This window comes from Pelodiscus sinensis, chromosome 2 (genome assembly GCF_049634645.1).
Source record: "Pelodiscus sinensis isolate JC-2024 chromosome 2, ASM4963464v1, whole genome shotgun sequence".
Taxonomy (NCBI): domain Eukaryota; kingdom Metazoa; phylum Chordata; order Testudines; family Trionychidae; genus Pelodiscus; species Pelodiscus sinensis.
In genome coordinates, this window is record NC_134712.1 from 179,200,390 (window position 1) to 179,222,209 (window position 21,820).

The 21,820-nt window shown below is 44.0% G+C and overlaps 1 protein-coding gene across 3 annotated transcripts; it reads left to right on the plus strand.

Moving 5' to 3' along the window:
• Window positions 1-8,577: 8,577 nt before the first annotated feature.
• Window positions 8,578-17,564, plus strand: LOC102454836 (C-C chemokine receptor type 5-like). Of its 3 annotated transcripts, none has more exons than XM_014578621.3 (3): window positions 8,578-9,577; window positions 15,309-15,489; window positions 16,501-17,564. In XM_014578621.3, the coding sequence occupies exons 2-3, from the start codon at window positions 15,441-15,443 to the stop codon at window positions 17,562-17,564; spliced, it is 1,113 nt and encodes a 370-aa protein (XP_014434107.2). In that variant the 5' UTR covers window positions 8,578-9,577; window positions 15,309-15,440. The 3 variants fall into 3 exon arrangements, with proteins under 3 accessions (XP_014434107.2, XP_075778024.1, XP_075778025.1); XM_075921909.1 differs by having other exon boundaries at window positions 15,312-15,489; XM_075921910.1 differs by lacking the exon at window positions 15,309-15,489 and having other exon boundaries at window positions 8,579-9,577.
• The last annotated feature ends 4,256 nt before the right edge of the window (window positions 17,565-21,820 follow it).

Below are 21,820 nucleotides of genomic sequence, written 5' to 3' on the forward strand. Positions count from 1 at the left end.
TTAGTCTCAGAGCAAATCTCGGTGTCTTTTGTTGTGAGCTCTAACTTTGCTAAAGCCTTAACAATGTCACCAAGCTGATATCGCAGAGCATTAATGGAATCTAATTGAGCTTCCCACCTTGTCTCACTCTATGACTTTAATGTAAACTTAACACATTCTTTTAAAATCTCCCAATGTTTGACTGAGGAGGAGAAGATTGTATACAGCTTTTGTCCTGTACTAAAGAAATTCATGCACACTCTTTGAGGAAGCAGCATCACCAAGCAACTAGTTCAAATTAAGGCTGGCACATGGCAAAAATAAGCCTTCAGGATTTTTATTGAGCATTACTGTCTGGACACCACGGTGAACTCCTCTCATATTTTAGAGATTATCGTAATTTTGGCCATGACAATTTGCCAGATCAATCCCTAACCCATTTAGAGTATTTATCAGTGTTGTCACTAGCCCTTCCCTCATTGCATCACTAACACTTGTATAACCAAGAAATGATTCCTCGGTGCTTACCTCTTTGCTGTCATCAATATTTACATAATGTGTAACTATTGATACTTGTTCCTTCTTTGAAATGTCAGGAGTTCAGTCTCGTTCCACCACATAGTATTTAGCTGCTTTGACCTGTTCACAAATTTTGCAACTGACACAGTCTGAGAGAGACTTCAGAAATTCATTTTATGTACACCAACTTAAATATGATGTCAGACCCTTTGTCGCCTTAATTGTTTGGAGATGTTCAACCATCACATTATCGTACTGACTTAAGAGTTCTAATAGTCCCATCAAATTTCCATTCTTTGAACTCCCCAGTTCTGCATTTTTATCTCTCCATGTTAAATTACTCTCTGCCATGAACAAAATACAATCCAACACGCCAAACAGTACTGCTCTTCACCTCTCCCCTCGATAGCATTTTGCAATTAACTGTCTACAGACTTTCCCAGTCATAGACATGTTTCAGTTTCTTTCCAGCCAAAATATATGACTGTATGTGATTGTTCCCAGTTTCATACTACATAAGTCAGTCACGTTTGACTTGTTCCATATTTGCTAGCCATCTGAAACAGTACACTTTGCAAATACGTCGATTGCCCTTTTCTGTCCTAAGAAATGGTCCCTCAGGACATTTTATGAGCCCCTGTCGTGGGGCATCCTCATGCCAGGGGCACCCCTTGCCGGTCCTCCCAAAGTACAGCTCCTACTGTTAGAGCAAGCACAGCCTCATGGGACTTAGGCCCCAAGTCCAGTTCACCCCTACTCTGGTAAATATGGCCCCTCCAGCCTAGTCAGCAGGTAAGCCTCCCAACGGCCTGTGAGTGGCATTACTGAGGGGTTGGGGGGTTGGTATGGGGACCTGGGCCCTCCCTCTCCACTGGGTCCCAGCCCAGGGCCCTGTTGCCAGTGGAAGATTCCACGGCTGGCTCAGCGGGGTTTCCAGCCGCAGCACGCTGAGCTCCCGGAGGGCAATCTTCCGCCCCAGGCTCCTTCCTACCTTTCTCAGTGTGCAGTGCGGTCCCCGGGGTGTTGTTTGGCGAGCTGGTGCCTCCCAGACGGCCTCACTGCCCGTGGCTGTCACTGAGGCTGTGGCGGCTGCAACTGCTGCTGCCGGGGTTGCTGCTTGGAGGGGAGGGGTGGTGGTGGCTGCTGCGGGGACCATTCAAGAGCTCCATCCTGAGCTCCTTCCCCTCTGGCTGTTCCCCCTAACTGAGCTGAGCAGCTCTCTCTTATACTAGTGCAGCCGGGGCATGCCCAGTAAGCTAAAAGGGGTGTGGCCTCGTCTGCCCTCCAGGCTGGGTTAACCCCCACCTGAACAGTGAGGGGTGCATATGCCCCGTCACAACCCCCTGCTCCGTCATCAAGAGGTAAAAAATACTCTCCGCTTTCCTCACTTCATTGTCCGTCATTGTATCCAGGACAACTGGGATTCTCTCTTCCAGAGCCTTGTTCTCTTCACGAACTGAATCCACCATACCACTAAGACACTGTCTCCCTGGGCCTCACTGAAAACTGCTTCACTTCTGTAGGTGCTGTTACCACCACAAGTGATATTTTGGTTTTAGAGGAATGTATTAACCAATCTGTCATTTTTGTTTTCATTTTTCTCTGAGGGTATATCTACACTGCAGTGTTTTTCCAGACTAATGGCTGTTATTCTGGAAAAACAATACTTGCATCCACACTGCAATTGTGTTATTTTGACAAAAAGTTGAAATAATGGAGGGCCTTTTCTGACGGCAGTAAACCTCATTATACGAGGAATAATCCTTTTTCCGAAAAAGCTTTTTTGGAAAAAGGCATGTGTGGATGTGGAAGAGGAGTTCTGTCAAAAAAAGAGGCCTCCAGGAAATAATATAGGTGCCCTGCTGACCACTCTGTCCACACTCATCGCAACTCTAGTTCCTGTCTCCTGGCAGCTCTTAAAACTGCAGACACCTTGTGGCAGGAGGTCAGCCCTGGGAGCTGCACCTCACCATGTGGCTGACACTGCCACACTTCTGGGCACCCATGACCCAGCCTCAAGCCCCCCCAAGAGCCCTCTGCCCTTCCCAGGGAGCATGCAGAGGGCTCCCAGGAGCCTGCCAGGGGCACCAAAAGTCATGCCCAGGGCAGAGATCATGACCCTCCTAGATGTCTGGGGTGAGGAGGAGACCCTGCAGGATCTCTGCTCCAGACATCTATGGCCAGATAGTCAAAGCTCTAGCCACAAGAGGCCATTACCCAATCACTCTGGAGCACATGTGTAGCAAGGTCAAAGAGCTGCGGCAGGATAACACCAGGGCCAGGGAGCGCAGCTCTTGCTTTGGACCAGACCATCACTCCTGCCCCTACTTCAACGAGCTCCACCCCAGTGGTGGACTCGGGGCTGGAGACGCCTGTCGTTGCCCGCCCAGGGGCCCCAGCCCACAAGGAAGAGGAGGACGACCAGCTGAAGGAGAAGGAAGAGACAGCCATCACCATCAGCACCATCCTGGAGCCAATACCCCAGGGCCTACATGTCTCCCAGGCATCTTCCGAGGCTAGAGAGGGATCAGCAGGTGAGTGCTGTTAATTTTCACATGCACAGGGTGGCGGTGGTGGGCGCTGAGGGCTGGGGTGCGATCGTCACTCGGCCTGGCCCTCACACTGCAGTCCATGCACATGGATGCATGTGCAATGCCAGTCTGTGCCACGTAGCCCCAGGAGACAGCCCCAGAGCACCCCCAGGCTCCTGTTCACAGGCTCTGAAGCACGTCTGACCCCTGTGGGGGATGCCCTCTCACCACTAGCCATTGCTGGAAGCAGGCTGAGAACAAGGGCTCACGCACACCCGCACACAGACTGAGGAGTGCTGCACATGGGCATGCCTGCATGCTCGAAGCACCACCACTCCCAGAGACAGTGCTGCCAGGCACAGGTGTGTGCACAGCCCCAATGGAAGCCCAGGCTGCTCGAGGCCCCTCTTCCGCCCATGGGATCTCAGTGTGGCCAGACACTTCCTTTCCCTGCTTCTCCGTGGGACAGTGGAGGGAGGGCAGAAAGCATGGTCCCCTGGAAATCTCTGGGCCCCTGTGAGGCAGGGACCACTGTCCTGGCCACACATGGCCTTGCTCCCAGGACATCACCATCCTCTGCCCGAAGGACTGTTGCTCGCAGCTCACAGAGGAGAACAAGGCCTCAGGGACAATGTCTGCATGGATGACTGACCACCTCTCCCTTTTATTCTCCACAGCCAGACCAGCCATGACTGAGGGGCGATCACCAACATGAGAGCCAGCTGCCCAACCCTTGGAGAGCCGCAGGGACTGGAGGGTCCAGGAGGACCTGAGGGATCATGTGTCCATCCTCTGGGACATGCAGCAGACCCTGGCCCAGAAGATCCAGGATGATGCACAGTGGTGGGTCCAACTGTGAACTGAGCTGGTGCAGCAGGGCTTCAACATATGTGCCAACATCCAGGAGATGATGGCATACCCAGCTCCTGTCCCTGCTCCTGTCCCTGCCCCCCCTGCCATGCCAGCCCCTGCCCCTTCCCCCGGCCATGCTTGGCTCCACCGCAACCCCCCCCTTCCCCACCTATCCCCCTGTTGTCCCTGGACTCCTCTACTCCTGAGGTCACCGAGGTCCCCAGACCTGAGTTAGAACTTCCAGCTGCACCACGTGCCACTCTCAGCCCCAGCTCTGAGCCCCCCTAGTCCCTCCCCATATCCAGGTTCTCAGCTCCCCTCATCCCTCCCGATATCCAGGTTCCCCAGTTTTTTAACTCAAACTGTTGTTTTTATTGAGTGTGCAGGGAAGGGGGGAAGGGAGGGGTTGTTGTGGGAAAGGCAGAGAGGGGCAAGGCACAGGCCCTGGTTGGGGGGCCCTGGGGAGAGTTACTGGGTCCTTCAGAGAAACTCTCCCTCAAGGCCTCCTGGATGCGCAACCCCACCTGATGGGCCTGCTGGATGGCAGCTGTGCATGGCTGCTGGAAGGCCCATCCCTCCGGGCTGGCTTCTGCCCCCCCATCCTGGAAAGAAGGCCTCCCCCTGCTCTCCACAATGTTGTGGAGAACACAACAGGCTGCTCCCCCACATCCAGGTGGGTCAGGAAGCACCTGAACCTCGTCTTCAAGCCTCCAAAGGCCTGGATGTAGGCCTTGCCCAGGCAGGCATTGAAACGGTCCCTGCTGGGGTCCAAGTGGCCGGTGTATTGCTTCATCAGCCACAGCATGAGGCAGTAGGCCACATCCCCCATGATGCACAGTGGCATCTGCACATCCCTGACCCTGAAGTCATGCTGGGGGAAGAATGTGCCAGCCTTCAGCTTCTGGTAGAGGTTGGAGTTTCTAAACACACCAGCGTCGTGCGCCCTCCCCAACCACACGACGAAAATGTCCGTGAACTGTCCACGGTGGTCGACCAGAGCCTACAGGACCATCGAGAAGTATCCCTTCCTGTTGATGTTCTGGGCAGCTCGATGTTCTGGGGCCTGGATGGGGATGTGGGTTCCATCATGGGGAAGCCTAGAGTGGCAGATCCAGCCACAATAAGGTCCAGATCTCCCAGGTGGATGACCCTGTTCAGCAGGACGGAATTTATAGCCCTCACCACCTACAGAAAGAGACAAACAAACACACAAAACAGAGAATCAAAGGAGGTACCTGAGCCCTTGGGAGGTCCCCCCCCCAACAAACACCCCAGGAGCCACCCCCTATGGGGCTACCCCCCTCCTGCAGGGGTCCTGACAGTGGGATTTCTCACACCAAACTGGTTGCCCACAGACCAGTAACTGTCTGGGTGTCATGTTACTGGATTTTAAGGAGAGCAGCCAAGGTTACTGCTGCACCCATGGGGGGGGGGGTGTTGCCCCAAAAGCATACACAAAGGGGGCCATGTGAGGTGTCAAACAAAAGCTTACCTTCTACTGATTCTGTATATGCTATTCATGTAATTGTATAATGTCTGTATGTGGACGTATAAACATGTATTCTGTATGGATGCTGGAAACTTCTCTCTCTGTGGTTGAGTAATGGGCGAGGAATGCTCAGCCAATGGATATGCTAATGAGTGAGGCTCCACAGACAATAGATCTCTAAGTACCAGAGACACACCTGAAGGAATGCCTGGCCACTGATCATGTGACTCTCTCCAGCTTGGAAGAGACCAGGGATGGGGATAAAATGACATGTGGCAGCCTCCATTTTGGTTCTTCAGTTTTGTTCCAAATCCCAGATGTTGTCTTGCAGGGAACAATGAGCCAGAAAGAACCATGGGCCCATCCTGACATAGGATGTACACCAGAGACTTTTAAGCTAGCAGTTAATAACATCTCTGCTACGAACCTGCATCGAGAACTGGGAGATTCAATGCATGTAATGTATTATCCTTTAACAACCTTACTCTCATGCTTTTCTTTCTTTTAATAATAAACCTTTAGATTTTAGATTCTAAAGGATTGGCTCAGCATGATCTGGTGGGTAAGTTCCAGAGTATAAATTGACCTGGGATCTGTAGCTGGTTTCTTGGAACCGGAGGACCCGTTTGGGGTAGGTGAGATTAGGTCCTATAACCCCTCACCTGTTTGTAGGCCTGGGGCTGTTTGGGGCATGGAGAGAGCTGTGGTGTCAGAGGGGTTTTGCTCATGAGGCTTCTGGCTGGCCAGATAGGCAGCTGAAGTGCTCTGTGTGACTGGATTGTGGCCTATTTGGGAAGGGCCTCCAGTCAGGGGCTGTAAGAAGCCTTGAGTTTGAGCAATTCTCCCTGAGCAGACGCCCTCAGCTGTGTACAGACACGGCCCGGTCCATCACAGTGGTGTAGTCAGCAGGATCCACAGATCTTGATCAATTGAGCTTGGGATCAGAACTGCATGCTGTCTAAATTTGATTTTTGGCATAGAGAGTTTGGTTGGTTAAAGAGCAGCTGAAATGAGTCAGCAACAGTATGAAAATCTGAACAGAGAGGCTCTGAAGGATTTGTGCTCAGAGAGAGGCATTGACTTTAGGAAGAAAACTACTAAGCATCAGCTGATGTCTTTTCTACTACAGAATGACCAGTGGGTGAGAAAGCAGCTCCTACCCAATGCGGCAGATGCTGTTGAAGAAGAAAATAGAAAGCAGCAGGCATTAAAGAAAATGGAGCTGGAACAGGAGAGGACCCTGGCTGAGATATGTCAAATGGAAAAGGAGGCAGACCACGCATGGCGAATGGAAGAACTGATGAAGGAGCTCCAGATACTTGAGGCATGACAACAGGTACAGCAACCTGAGAACCCACCCCCACTTGCCAACAAGAGCTGGGAAAGGATTTGTCCCATATACCAAGATAATGAGGATATTGAGGAGATTTTGGCCACCTTTGAATGTATTTGCAGTGTGAACCGGATCCCCGATGACCAGCGCATGCCTGTCCTGATGACAAGACTGACTGACAAGGCCAGGGAGGTATTTAATGATCTAGGGGAGGAAGAAGCTTTAGACTATGGGCGGTTTAAAGACTATGTGCTGAAATGGCTCAGGGTTACCCCTGAATCTCACTGGGTGAAATTTAGAAGCTTTAAAATGTCTAGTGATTGTACATATGTGAAATGTGCTCACAAGCTGACGGGCTTTGTTAAAAAGTGGGTCATGGGGGCACAAGTGCATGGGAGTTGTGAGAAACTGCTGGATTTGATCACCTTGGAGCAGTTTCTGAATATTGTACCTGATCAGGTCAGGGCAGCTGTGTGTGATCGGGAGCCCAAGTCAGTCCTGCTGGCTGCAGAGTTTGCAGATGCCCATACCCAAAACAGGACGCAGGACAGGCACAGATCTCTGGTTAAGACTCAGCACCTTTCCCCACTGTTTAGACGGAGGGAGAGGTTCAGGAGCAGACCCAGCCCTGAATTTAACAAGAGAGCAAATAGAAGCCCCAAGAGCAGGAGTGTTCACCCCAAGGATGAGCAGTCCAAATGCTACCACTGTGGCAGACCTGGCCATATGAGGCCTGACTGTCCAGACCTAAAGAGCAGCCTGAGGCCAGCAGCTCCTGACCACTCCATAAGCACCAACTCTGTCACAGTGTGCACATAAGTAGGTCACACAGACTCCAGAGAGGTTTCTTATGCTGCCCTGAGTCCAGATGTGAGCACTGCAGTGACTCATGTTAACCCAGTAACCTATACTGGTGTGGGGGAAGGCAGTAAGCTCACCCGGTATGTCTGGACTGAGGCGTGGAAGGGCAGCAAAGAGTTTATGGGGGAGGTGAAGGTCAATGGGGTCGAATGTAGGGGCTGGAGAGACATTGGTTCCGATATCATGATAGTTAAGGGGCACCTGGTGAAACCGGAGGACATGTTGCCCAGGGAATGGGTAACATTAATGGCCTTGTCTGAGTACTTGGTGAGCCTGCCAGTGTCTAAAGTCCATCTCGACTGGGGAGGCTTTGGTGGGCAGGTATTGGCAGCTGTCCAGGATTTGATTCCGGCTGAGGTCTTGATGGGGAATAACATAGTGGATGTGCCTCGCCAACTTAATGTGGTAACTGGATCACGGAAGGAATGAGGGCCTGAAGCAGATGGCCGCGTGTCTGTGCAGTGAGGGTTCTGGGTGCCTGTTTGATGCCTCAGAGGTGAGGCTGGAGTCAGAAGCAGGGCAAGGGGAACCCAAGAGTCAGGACAATGCTTCTCTGGAGCAGGTTGCAGGGGACGGCCAGAATAGATTTCTCACTATGGAACAAGATAAAGTTCGGGAGGGTGAGGCGTTGTTGGCAGGTGAGGTTTGTAAAATTGAACCTGCACAAGCTGAAGGTGATTTATTTGAGGGAACTCAAGATGAGCAACCTCTGTGTATGGAAGCTGGCAGTTTGGCTGCTGGGAGGGGCAATATGTCTGTTTGAGACGAGTTTCTTCCCAGTCCTTTGTCTGAGGAAGGTGCCCCACAGCCTGTGATGGCTGAAAGCAGGGCTGTTGTCTCAGAGTTGGGTCAGGATACAGCTAAAGCCCGGAAGAAGGAGAGAAGGATGCCGCGCTACACGGGGTTCGAAGCAGCGGGGATTTAAAAATGGCGGCTCCCCGCTTATGCTAATGAAGCCCGGGAAATTCAAATCCCGGGCTTCATTAGCAAGTGCAGTATGCATACATTACCCCGCTAGTTCGAACTAGCGGGGTAGTGTAGACATACCCTCAGAGAGGTAGGCAAGTAAGCAGAAGAAGCTGAGAAAAGCTGTCCATGGGGCGTCCCTTTAAACACGTGTCTCAGCTAGCCTTAGGCAACAGCACCCAGAAGCAACTGCTACCTAATGCCCTGCCTGAACTGGATCCAGGCAGCCTTAAATGTGAGATAGCATCCAGTCGGTGTGGACGCTATCTTTTGAAATAACCAAAATAACTTCAAACGGCTAATGAGAAACATTAGGAAAAACTTCCTAACTGTCAGGGTGGTTAAACACTAGAATAAATTGCTTAGGGAAGTTGTGGAGTCTTCATCATTGGAGATGTTTAAAAGCAGGTTAGACAGACATCTATCAGGGATGATATAGATCAGGCTTGGTCCTGTTGTGACGGCAGGGGACTGGACTTGATGACCTTTCGAGGTCCCTTCCAGTTCTAGTGTTCTATGATTCTATGAGTATTCCTAATGTCTGGGACAACCAATCTCTGGATGGTTCTGGCCCATTCAACAGAGTCATCATGATGACCTCCAGCAAGAGAACAGGCACAGAAATTCCCCCATATGAAAAAACAAGAAATTATGTCTACTTCTCAGTGTTTCTTCCTTTATTCACCCATTCTGTGCTGCAAGGCTAAGAGAGGGTTACAAACAAAACCAAAATCTTTCTATAATTGTAACTTTGGATTGTGAAACCTAAATCCTACCACAACTATTTCAAAATCTATTATACATCTGTGCTTTACCAGACTTGTTATGGGAGTACTTGAAAGTCCTTTTTAGAAAAGAAGAACTGCTTGATTTTTTTAAACCAGCAATGATTTTTTTTTCCACTCAGAACCTGCTAAACTCGTGTATATTGTAGTCTTTGCACAGGAAAGGGTGTATACCTACTCTGTATTTCTGATGTGTGAAACTGATTTATGCAGTGAGCTAGTCTAAACGACTAAGACATCAGCAGCATTTCTTATAAATCTGGTAAGTCATCTTTCATGTTTTTAGTATTTATGCATGTATAGTTGCTTAGGTAGTTGAAGGACATAACACAAATGTTATCCGAAAACACAGAAAACTACCTGCTCAGTCATTTTTAGTGGATTTCCCCTTTAAAATAACCGTTGAGCAGGGCAGGGAGAATAGAGTAAAATGAACTATTTTAAAAGGATATAAGCATTAGAAGTGTTTCAGAAAAGAGATCAGATAAGCAATGAGGCAAATTTCTAGGGACTGTATTGGATGAGATTATAATTCAGTAAGATATCTAACAATTGGATTGAACAGGGAACATTTTCCTGCCAAAACCTTGATACCAGTGGTATTAGGAAGAAAACTATTCTGAAAACACGATCATGGACCAGTTTTACAGCTAGTATAAACTAGGCTACCTTCACCAAAACCCATGGAACTACACTGAGTTATACAAGCTGAGGAACTGCTATGATACTGGGAAAATATTGACTTGAAATCTGAGAAAGGGAGCATGTTCAACAACAACAACAAAAAACCTTTAGATTTAATTTAAAATATATAATCTTTTCAGCATGCTGTACAAATGGTCTGATTGCACACTCCTTCTCTTAGTCAGGCAAAACTTACAGTGATATGAAATCTGTTTTATTTTAATTAAAATCATATCACTCAGTCCAAGATGCCAACTGCACAATTCCTATCACAATTAATGGAAGTTACATTCCTAAGTATGCATGTACCATGATAGAAATTTACTATTGAATATTAAAAGATGATAATATTCTCTTCTATCTAGAAGAGAGAGAGGGCTAATGCATATTTACACATATGTTAGAATAACTGCAGAAACACATTGGTGTTGTCATTTAAACACTGTGTGCGAAGTGACCTGCTATATGCAATATGTATATCCATAGAAAGTCCCATGGAATATAGTAGTAGCGTCCATTTATTGTCAAGTTTCATCCTCCATTTTAACATTTTTAGTGCACCATGAACGAGGATGGGTGCATTTGGAAGAGGCCCCATCTGAAGAAAGATTAAAAAGACTGGGACTTTTCACCTTTGAAAAGAGGAGACTAAGGGGCGATATGATAGAGGTCTATAAAGTCATGACTGGTGTGAAAAAACTGAATGAGGAAAAGTTATTTACTCTTTCCCATTCCCATAACATAAGAACTAGGGGTCACCAAATAAAATTAGTAGGTAGCAGGTTTAAAACAAACAAAAGGAAGTTAGTTTTTCTTCACACAGCGCACGGTCGGCCTGTGGAACTCCTTGCCAGAGAAGTTTGTGAAGACCAGGAACTAGATAAATTCATGGAGGTTAGATCCATCAATGACTATTAGCCAGCATGGGTAGGAATGGTGTCCCTAGCCTCTGTCAGAGGCTGAGAATGGATGACAGGAGAGGAATAACGTGATAATTCCCTGTTCTGCGCACTCCCTCTGAGGCATCTGGTATTGGACACTGTTGAAAGACAGGATGCTGGGATAGATGGACCTTTGGTCTGACCCAGTATGGTCGTTCTGATGTTTTTATGATGGTGACTAATATTAATTTTTTAATTTTTGCCACTTTTTTTTTCAAAAGTGCTGTGATCTGAACAGGCCCGGCCCGAGCCATTTGTGCGCCCCGGGCCCTGGGAGCACAGCACCGCCCCCAGGAGTGCGGCGCATGCACAGCCCCACCCCGGGGCACTGGCACATATGTGGCCCTGCCCCCGCCCGGTCCGGCAGCCCCACGTGGCGCCCCCTACAATGGGGCACCCTGGGCAGTAGCCTGGTCGGCCTGTAGCTTGGGCCGGCTCTGGATCTGAACATTTTGCGGGAACAGTAATATCTGGCTTTGCTGATTTTTCTGTATGCTTAAGGCATAGAAAGCTTTTCAACTCAAAAGCAATAACTATTGGTTAACTTGTACCAGACAAACAGAATTTTTTCTAAGATGACTGCAGATTTCTGAGAAGAAATTGTAGTCTGTGTTCATGACTACGCTTACACCCCAGATTGTACTGCTTTCCATCCCTAGCTCATATAGCACTTTCCCCAAAGGAGTGTTTATCTTCATCTTTCTTTTATATATGGGGAGACTGGGGCACAAAGAGGTGAGATGACTTGCCTAAAATCAAACAGAAGATCAATGACAGAGCCAGGAATAGAATCCTGGTCATCTGACTCCTAATCAAACATCTTAGACACTGACTAAACTGTTTTCTAAAAGAGTGGAAGAAATTACTTCATGGGATATTGTATATAGGGCTATGGTAGGTACCAAATGGTGCATATCAGTATCTGATGAATAGATACTAAACAAGTTCAGAAACTGTGGTGAAAGGCTTCTGGAGCAAGAGAAGAAACCAAGCTAGTAGGAGGATTTTACTGGAGCCAATCAGAAAGGAGGGGGAAAGAGCAGGATTTTGGCCCCGAAGACAGATTGGGGGAAAGCAGATAAGCACCAAGATAAGGTTCTCAAGATCCAGAGATAGAGTGTAGGGAAGAAAAGTGGGAGCAAGATGCAGACACATCACAAGAATGAGGCAACAAAAAGCAGCCTTGAAGACAATTTGAGAGTGCAGGTTTTAACTAGAGAGATTGACACTATGTCACTGTTTAGATGGCATTTCAGAATCAGATTTGTATCAATATAACAAAATGGCCAGATTCTTAAACAAATCAATTTCAAATCAGGTATTTGTCACATTTCTATTTGCTGATCAGTACAAGTTTAGGAAAAGACCCATCTCCACTATGCCATATCCGTCTCAAATTCCATCATCCATTCCACAGAACCTGTTTTTGAAATGATATATTCTGCTGAGCAAGGCTACCCCCTAAAACCAAGTAACTTACCCAAACTGCTCTCTCCCTAGGGATAGATGCACCAAAGGTTAAGGAGAGTCATGTGAGTCATTGAGGAGAGGACATGTTGGAGTTGGAAGTGGCTTGTTCTCCTTATTGAAATTCACGAAGCTAATTCAATTTCTTCAGTTATGCAGGCCACAGATACAAAGAATGACCCCAATTCTGCATGTGACTGGACAGGCAAACCAAAGCAAATAGAAAAATAAACTATGGAGGGAAAAGATAAGTGGCTACTTTTGGGGGGAAGCTTCTGTTCAGAGGGACTATATAAAAATAGAACCTTTTTAAACTCATGTACTACTAATGTATCTGATCCATAATAGCTTAATTCACCAACAAAACCACACTTTAACTTTCACAATGACTGTAGAGTCAGCACATCTGTGGAACAACTCTTATTTCTTTGTGAAAATCAAGCATTTTTAAAAGTGTCTCAGATTTGACACACAAAAACTGAAACACCCAAAATCACTAGTGACTTTTGACATTTTAACCTGACATTTAATTTTCCATAGAACTCACAGGATGATAACTTTCCACGTAATAGTTTAACCAAGTCTAAATTAAAGCAGAATGGTCCAATCAGACAAACAAAGAGGTATAAAGTTAAGTTAAAGGGGGCTAATATCCAAGAAGAAAATTATCTTGCTCTCCATTGTGCACGATGCTACCTTTCTTAATAGCCATCCATAGACCATGTCCGTATCTCTATGATTCTAAAGGGTTAGGATCAGACAACCTGCAGTCCAGCAAGATCCTTATGCAGATTCTATCACAGCACTGTTCAGTCATACATCCTCATGGATTGTGCTTCCTTGAACAAAAATCCACAGCCTATTAGCTGCTGCAGGTACTTTCTTTGCAAAATCTTTTTCAGGTCTCTTTTCTAAGGCAATAGCTACACTACAGAGTTTACAGCAGGGCAGATAAGGCTGCTAGTGCAGATGTTCTATGAATCTAACAGGCTAGAGATCTCCCATTGATTAATTTCTCTGTGTAGCAGTAGCTATGGTGGTTGCTATCCACACTGGTGCACATCAAATGCTCCATAGTTTGTTATTATTCTGAGGACTTGACTCCACTACACTAGAGATCAATGCTGCTGACTCACCAGTCATTGATTTATTGCTCCTGCTTAGACATGATAAATTGATCTCTGAGTGCTCTCCCATCAATTCTTAGCTGGTGAAGGTTCACCTAACTTCACTGAAGTCAATAGGGCTATACTAATTTATGTTAACTAAGGATTTGACCATTAATGTACACTATTATACATTATTTTTATCTAGATGGATAGCCAGTTGCCCAGCAGGGCCATCCTTAGGATTTATGGGGAGGGAGGGAGCTATGTGGTACTATTAAACTAGTGCCGCTGTGCCCATCAGCTGCCGGTGAGGGGGAAAGAGATTTTTCAGAAATGTGATTTTATAATCTTCAGCAACACCATAATTAAATATTTTTAAAGCAAATTTAAAACCAAGTTCCTTCAGTCTAACACAGTAAATACAGAAGCTGAGGTTACCATTTGAATGACTCTTTCACAGGTTCAGTGTTCTGCTAATAGGCCTGGTAGGCTTCTTCCCTTTTTAGTTATCTAAATCCTCTCTGGAGGGAGACACCGCATGCTGCAGCAGCCACAGAACAGGGAGAGGAAGAGGTGAGTAGGTGGACACTGAGATGTAGTGGTGCCCCAAATTTTCATGTACTCTACGCTGCTGCATATTCTGTATATAAGTAAGGATGGCCCTTCAGACAGGGAGAATTGGTGTTTCCTTCTGGTTGAAAGGAACATTCCTGTGGTGACCTGAGGTAACATCATGGTCATCTACCCTAATCTCAAATCCTTAAGAATTTTTAGTATAGATCCATAACTTCATCAAATATTATCTGCACATACATTTTGCAATGATCATTACAACCATTGGACTACTGGTTCTCAGTAGAGGCCTTAATGCTATTGTTTGGGGAACTATTATGCATATATCTGATGCAGGGGAGCCCTAGAAAACTCCATGTATCCCCAGTTGGCAACAAGAGTCCCTGACACACAGCAACTAAAAAAAAAAGGAAACTATTTCACTGAAAAGCAACCCTGCCTTTTAAAGATTTTGACACCTTACATTCCAATCAGCTCTCACAGTTATGTGCTTTTCCAAGATCAGCTTGCTTTTGAATGGACCAGTAATAATTTTAACTGTTTACTTGAAGATATCTCCATTTAGATAAAAATAATGTATAATAATGTACATTAAGGATTGACATAAATTAGTACTGTATAGCTCCATTGGCTTCAATGAAGTTAGGTGAACTTTCATCAGCTAAGAATCTAGCCCATGAGCATGTGTAGTTCATGCTTAGATAGACTTGTAGTCATTAATCAGTGATATTTAAAGTTGTCAACAACTAAGTCAATGTATTTTCATAAGTTCAGATAATATTATTTGTACATATTTATATGATACAGGTATCATCATATATTTGTTTACTGTCAAAAAAAGGAAAAGACTGTCCAGATTAAGATGTCTCATCCTACCAACATTGTGTACAAACAAGGCTAAAAGAATGTTATTTTGCATGCACAACTTTAATTCTGCTCACTTGTGCCTCCATCTGGTGCACTAAATGTGGGAAAGGTCTCATGGGAAATTTGCATGAGATCTTGTAATTAAATACTGTATCACAATGTGTATGTACAAGTGGGCAGAATGAAGGCACCACCGGCAACTCTAAAACTGACATTTCCTAAGTTTAGAGTTTTTGACTTCAAGCTCAATAATTTTCTATTAATTTACTATGTTATGTATTTGCATTATAGAAGAAAACAGATACATTCTGTTATGTATAACTATAATAATTCTTCCTTCATATATACTCAGCAGAGTTTGACCCCTGAAACTTTAGCATAGATATACAGCTATCCACCGTTTGAGCTACCGAAACTACCAGCAGGCAAAGGCTATCATCTGAGGGCACACACATATGTGTATGGGAACACCTGCATGTAGAGAATGGCTCAGGAGAACCTGGAATCCTTTTGTAATCACACTCTCTCAGGAGGTAGGGGAATTTCTTCCCTGTGCAGTTTTTCTGGGGAACAGGGGGGGAGCTACTGTGGCCATGTACTATTAGATGTGTGGTTAGTGTGAAGTTGCTGTGGCCACATACACTAGGTAGGTGATTAGTGGGAAACTGATCTGACTCTCTTATTCTGCACCACAGCTGTTATGACAGCTCCCAGGTACTACCAGTATAGTGATTGTTGCTACATAGGCAGCACTGTGAGCCTGGGATTTTAGAGCAGTGGCTCTCAACCAGGGATATATCATATGTACCCCTGAAGATATGCCAAGATCTTTCAGGGGTACATAAGTTCATCTAGATATTTGCCTAGCTTTACAATTAGAAAGTAAGTACAAACTAAAATTTAATTTGGACAGTCACTTATGCACACTGCTCTATACACAATACACTGAAATATAAGTAGAATATTTATATTTCAATTGACTTGTGTTAATGTTAGATGGTAAACATGAGAAAGTTAGCAATTTTGCAGTAATGGTGTAATGTGACACCTGTATTTTTATGTCAAATGTTGTAAGCAAATAGTTTTTAAATGAGGTGTAACTTGGGAGCTATATAAGACAAATCAGACTTTTGAAAGGGGGTATAGCATATAATAGTCTGGAAAGGCTGAGAGCCGCTACTTTACAATGATCATTTTGTTTTTAATTTGAATTGCTATTCCTGAGAAACATAAGGCACTGCACGGACATAGTAATTTTCAGCAGTTCAGAATACAGCAAAACCTAAACAGTATTTCACGGTGAAAAAGAAAAGGACCTTCTGTAACCATAAGGCTTTTCCTTCACTGCATTTCAATGACCCTGTGTAAATAATGGAAATCTTAGAACTTCTAAAAAAGATTGCAGTTGATTTTTATAATAAAAAGCACTAAGCAGCTGAAATATGGGAGTCACTACCAGCCTCCAATTATTTGCAGTAAAATTCGAATCTTCATATGAGTTTTAGTTTATTTCTTTAGTTTCTACCATCTTTTTCTTCATCCAGGACAGAACAATATGACTGAAAAAGATGACATGACAACCTATGATTACTATACTGGCTCAGAACCATGCCAAAAAGCCGATGTCAAAACATTTGCATCCCGGTTTCTGCCACCGCTGTACTCCTTGGTGCTGATATTTGGCCTGGTGGGCAACGCGCTTGTTGTGCTGATCTTGATAAAATACAAGAGGCTGAAAAGCATGACTGACATCTATCTCCTGAACCTGGCAATTTCTGATTTGCTTTTCATTCTTTCCCTACCATTTTGGGCTTACTATGCAGCACATGAGTGGGTTTTTGGAAATGCAATGTGTAAAATTCTTTCAGGGGTCTATTATGCTGGCTTCTACAGTGGAATTTTTTTCATAATACTTTTGACAATTGATAGATATCTGGCAATTGTCCATGCAGTGTTTGCTTTAAAAGCTAGGACAGTTACTTATGGCATTCTCACAAGTGTTGTCATTTGGGGTGTAACATTATTAGCTTCTCTTCCAGGGTCAATATTTCATGAAACTAAAAAGGAGTCATCTCATATTACATGTAGCCCTCATTATCCATCAGGACAGGAAAGTGAATGGAAGCAATTCCAGACTTTAAAGATGAACATTGTGGGACTTGTCATTCCACTTGTCATTATGATCTTCTGCTATGCACAGATTATAAAGACGTTACTGAGATGTAAAAATGAGAAAAAACACAAGGCAGTCAAGCTTATTTTTATCATAATGATTGTTTATTTTATCTTCTGGGCACCATATAATATTATTCTTCTCTTGTACACTTTTCAAGAGTCATTTTCCCTAAATAATTGTGAAAGTAGCAGTCAGCTGGAGCTAGCAATCCAAGTGACAGAAGCAATTGCAATGATCCACTGTTGTGTTAACCCCATAATATATGCCTTTGCTGGTGAAAAATTTAGGAAATATCTTTATACCTTTTTCCGAAACCACATTGCAATCCACTTGTATAAATATTGCACAGTTCTCTATGGTGAGGCACCTGACCGAGTTAGTTCCACATTCACCCCATCTACAGGGGAGCAGGAAATCTCAGCTGCGTTGTAAAGGATGTCTAAGTAAAAAAGTTACATTCACTTTTAAAAAAAAAAAAACAATTGTGCAAAGGATCAAACGTTTTGTATACGTGGCTTTAAAGAGGCCACTAAAGAGGCACCTATGCAATATATGCACATCAATTTTCTCCACCAAAAAAAATAGTATTTATTTTTAAAAATAGGTCAATTTAAAAAGGGGATATGCATACCTAACTATTCACTTGGATAAGATGAATTTAGAGAAAAAATCACCCCTTTTTAAAAAATGCAATATGTCATATTTTGGTCAACTTGGCCCTGAAAAAGTTTGGGCTAATGAACAAACTCGCAAAGTACTTCTTGAGATAAAGTATCATTAAGAACATGAAATGAGGTCAGTTCCTCTTGAACTACTTCTCACATCTTAGTACTAGATATGCCATTCACTTATACCAACATGTATTTCATCTCACACAAAGCTGGTGCTATATCAGTGTTAATTATGCTAAGTTAACATCTGTAATACAAAATCTTGAAAATGAGATCCTATAAAACATTTCTAGTTGCTTTTGCTTTTATTTTTGGTTATGAACATTCATTTTTCATATTAAATTGTAATTTGTTAACCATTGGTTCTGTTAAATCAAACATTATTTACTTACAAGATATGTAAAATATACTTTAAAACAATAATTTTAATCAAGTAGATTATACTGTTTCATGGTCAAGAAATTAACAAAATATGCACTTTTCTTACCCCAAAAAGTGTCTTAATTAGCACAGGTTGACCAGAAAGTCAATGCTTATGCAATGAGAGAGAGAGAGAGAGAGAGAGAGAGGTCACTTTATATAAGGCTTGAATAGGGCTGGATTCTGCCAGGTGAGTAATGTAATTGTTCTAGGAGTGGTGAAGGGGGAGATTGGGTGTTTGATATTGTTTTCAAGCAGCAATCTTCTCCATAACCTGAGAAAAGAAAAAAGCAAATCTGTAGCCCTTGTGATTGAAGATACAACCTTAAAAATATGAAACTGAAGCATAAAAAACAACTAAAAGTCCTGCAGTACATTAGGGTATGTCAACACTACCACCCTAGTTCAAACTAGGGTGGTTAATGTAGTCAATCGAAGTTGCAAATGAAGCCCGGGATTTAAATATCCCGGGCTTCATTTGCATCTTGCCAGGCGCCGCCATTTTTAAATCCCCGATAGTTCGGACACCGTGCCCATGGCTACACGCGGCACGGAGTAGGTAGTTCGAATTAGGCTTTCTAATTAGAACTACCGTTACACCTCGTGTAATTAGAAAGCCTAATTCGAACTACCTACTCCGTGCTGCGTGTAGCTGCGGGCACAGAGTCCGAATTATGAGGGATTTAAAAATGGTGGCGCCCGGCAAGATGCAAATGAAGCCCGGGATATTTAAATCCCGGGCTTCATTTGCAACTTCGATTGACTACATTAACCACCCTAGTTCGAACTAGGGTGGTAGTGTAGACATACCCTTACAGACTAAAAAAAATGTAAAAAATTAAAAACCAACAAATAGTCTAGCACAGTGTTTCCCAAATGGTGCTCCGCGGAACCCTGGGATTCCGCGAAGCGAACGTAAGGGTTCCGCGAGAACCCGAACGCTCCTCTCCCCCCGCCCATAAAGAGACAGAGGAGCCCGGCGTGCAAAGACACTGACTCCTTCCCCGCTCCCCTTTCAGACATCTCCCGCATCCCCCGCTGCCACTCTGCTTTTACCACCGGACCTAGCAGCTTGTCCCACTTCTGCCCGATCAACCCAAGATCCCTCTCCCGCGTCCCCCACTGCCGCTCTGCTTTTACCACCGGAAAAAGCAGAGTGGCAGCGGGGGATGCGGGAGAGGGATCTTGGGTTGATCGGGCAGAAGCGGGACAAGCAGCTGTTCTGCTGCTAGGTCCCTTGGTAAAAGCAGAGCGGCAGCGGGGGACGCGGGAGAGGGATCTTGGGTTGATCGGGCAGAAGCGGGACAAGCAGCTGTTGCTGCTGCTAGGTCCCTTGGTAAAGGCAGCATGTGTGGGGCGGGGGGAGTAATATCAGTGAGTGGAACACCGGAACTCCTACTCACTGTGAGGATCGGAACAAATCCCCATACACACTGTGAGGACACGTGGCTCCTGTGTGTGACTTTAAGTTTAAGAATTGAATCTAATATCAAAATTCCCCATGGATCGTTGGTTAAAAGAAGGAACTTTAAAGAGAAAAGTGAGTACTTCAAACTCTAATATTTTTACTGAAACCAGCAAGGAAAATACTGAGGCAGCTCAAGTTATTTATGAAAAATTTCAGCTGACTAATAAGAAACGCAGGTATTGTGAGGACTATTTGGCATTTGCAAGCAATGGTGCCCAGTGTGTAGTGTGCAACAAAATATTATCTAATAGTTGTTTAGTACCTGCTAAATTACGAAGACATTTTGAAACAAATCATCCAGAATACAAAGATAAAGACATTAGTTTTTTTAAGCAAAAGCTTGAATCGCTTGAAAAAAGTAAACTCTTCATGTCAAAAATTGCCAAATCTGATAATGAAAATGCAACAGAGGCACCTTACAAAGTAAGCTATCGTATATCGCTCACCGAAGAAGCACACACTATTGGGGAATCATTCATAAAACCATGTGCAAAAGATATTGTGATGTGTATGTTGGATCAGGAATCTAGTAAAAAAGTTGAGGCTGTGCCACTATCAAACAATACTGTCACACGTCGTATTCACGATCTTGCTGCTGACATCGAGAAGGAGCTTATTTTTTGGCTGCATTTATGTGATGCATATGCATTACAATTAGACGAGTCCACTGACGTTGCAGGTCTTGCAGTTCTGCTTGTATTTGTCCGTTATGATTTTAATAGTTCTATTGAAGAAGACTTACTTTTATGTGAATTTTTGCAAACCAATACAACTGGTGAGAATATATTCAATTGTATCAATAACTTTATGAAAACACATCAAATAAGCTGGGAAAAATGTGTTGATGTGTGCAGTGATGGTGCCAAAGCAATGGTAGGAACAGTGGCTGGCGCTGTAACACGAATAAAAAATGTAGCACCAAACTGCACCAGCAGTCACTGCATTCTCCATAGACACGCTCTGGTAGTTAAGAATATTTCTCCCTCTCTTAAAAATGTGTTGGACGAAGCAGTACAGATTATTAATTATATAAAAACTCGACCATTACAATCAAGACTGTTCAAAATTATGTGTGAAGATATGGGTAGTCAGCACACAGCCCTGCTTCTATATACAGAAGTCAGGTGGCTATCACGAGGAAAAGTGCTGGTTAGATTATTTGAATTGCGTCATGAGTTCTCCGCAAATCTGATGGATCACAAATTCCAACTGTCTGATCGTTTAACAGACTTTTTGTGGTTATCTAGAGTTGCGTATCTTGCAGACATCTTTACAAAACTAAATGAAGTAAATCTGTCGCTGCAAGGAAAGAATGTAAATATTTTTAATGCGAAAGACAAAATTTTGTCATTGTCACGGAAGCTACAGTTTTGGATCTCATCTGTAGGATGAAATGATTTGGATTGTTTACCAACTCTAAATGATTTCCTTGAAGAAAATGGATACAAACTTGATGAAGATATTCGCAGCGACATTGCAGATCATCTCCGCGATTTATACACGAACATCATTAAGTATTTTCCAAACATCAATGACAACAATAACTGGATTCGAAATCCATTAAGTTTAACAGAAAAGCCAGTCAGTTTTTCTACACAAGATTATGAAAACCTAATTGAAATTGCTTCAGATGGCCAATTAATACAAAAATGTAAAGAAGTTTCTCTGATTACATTTTGGAGTGACTTATGTCAAAGTCAAGAATATTCATCTTTATCAAGACACGCAATTCGTCAGCTGTTACCCTTTGTCAGTACATACTTGTGCGAAACTGGGTTCTCGAACTATGCAGCAATGAAAACGAAATACAGAAATCGACTGAATGCTGCGCCAGATATGCAAATCCAACTTTATAGTATTAAACCAAATGTAAAAAGAATTTGCCAAGAAAAGAAGAAAAACCACTCTTCGCATTGAAAACTATGAATATAATTAATATTATTTGATAGTTTTATTTTTTGTACATATTTAATATGATTTTTGTTGAATATAAATGAATGGTGTGATATTCAATATGTTGAATTTAAATGAATGGTGATCTCATGACCGTATTTAGCATCTTATTACTACCAATTGTGGTGTGCTGGCAGTCTGTGTGTGTTTGGGTGTGTTTTTTGCTCGACAAACTT

Bases quoted from the DNA above. Each gene is read 5' to 3' on its own strand.
- LOC102454836 (XM_014578621.3), top strand. From the start codon at position 15,441: ATGGCTCAGGAGAACCTGGAATCCTTTTGTAATCACACTCTCTCAGGA. The intron at 15,490-16,500 runs GTAGGGGAATTT...TTCTTCATCCAG, and splicing joins TAATCACACTCTCTCAGGAG to GACAGAACAATATGACTGAA.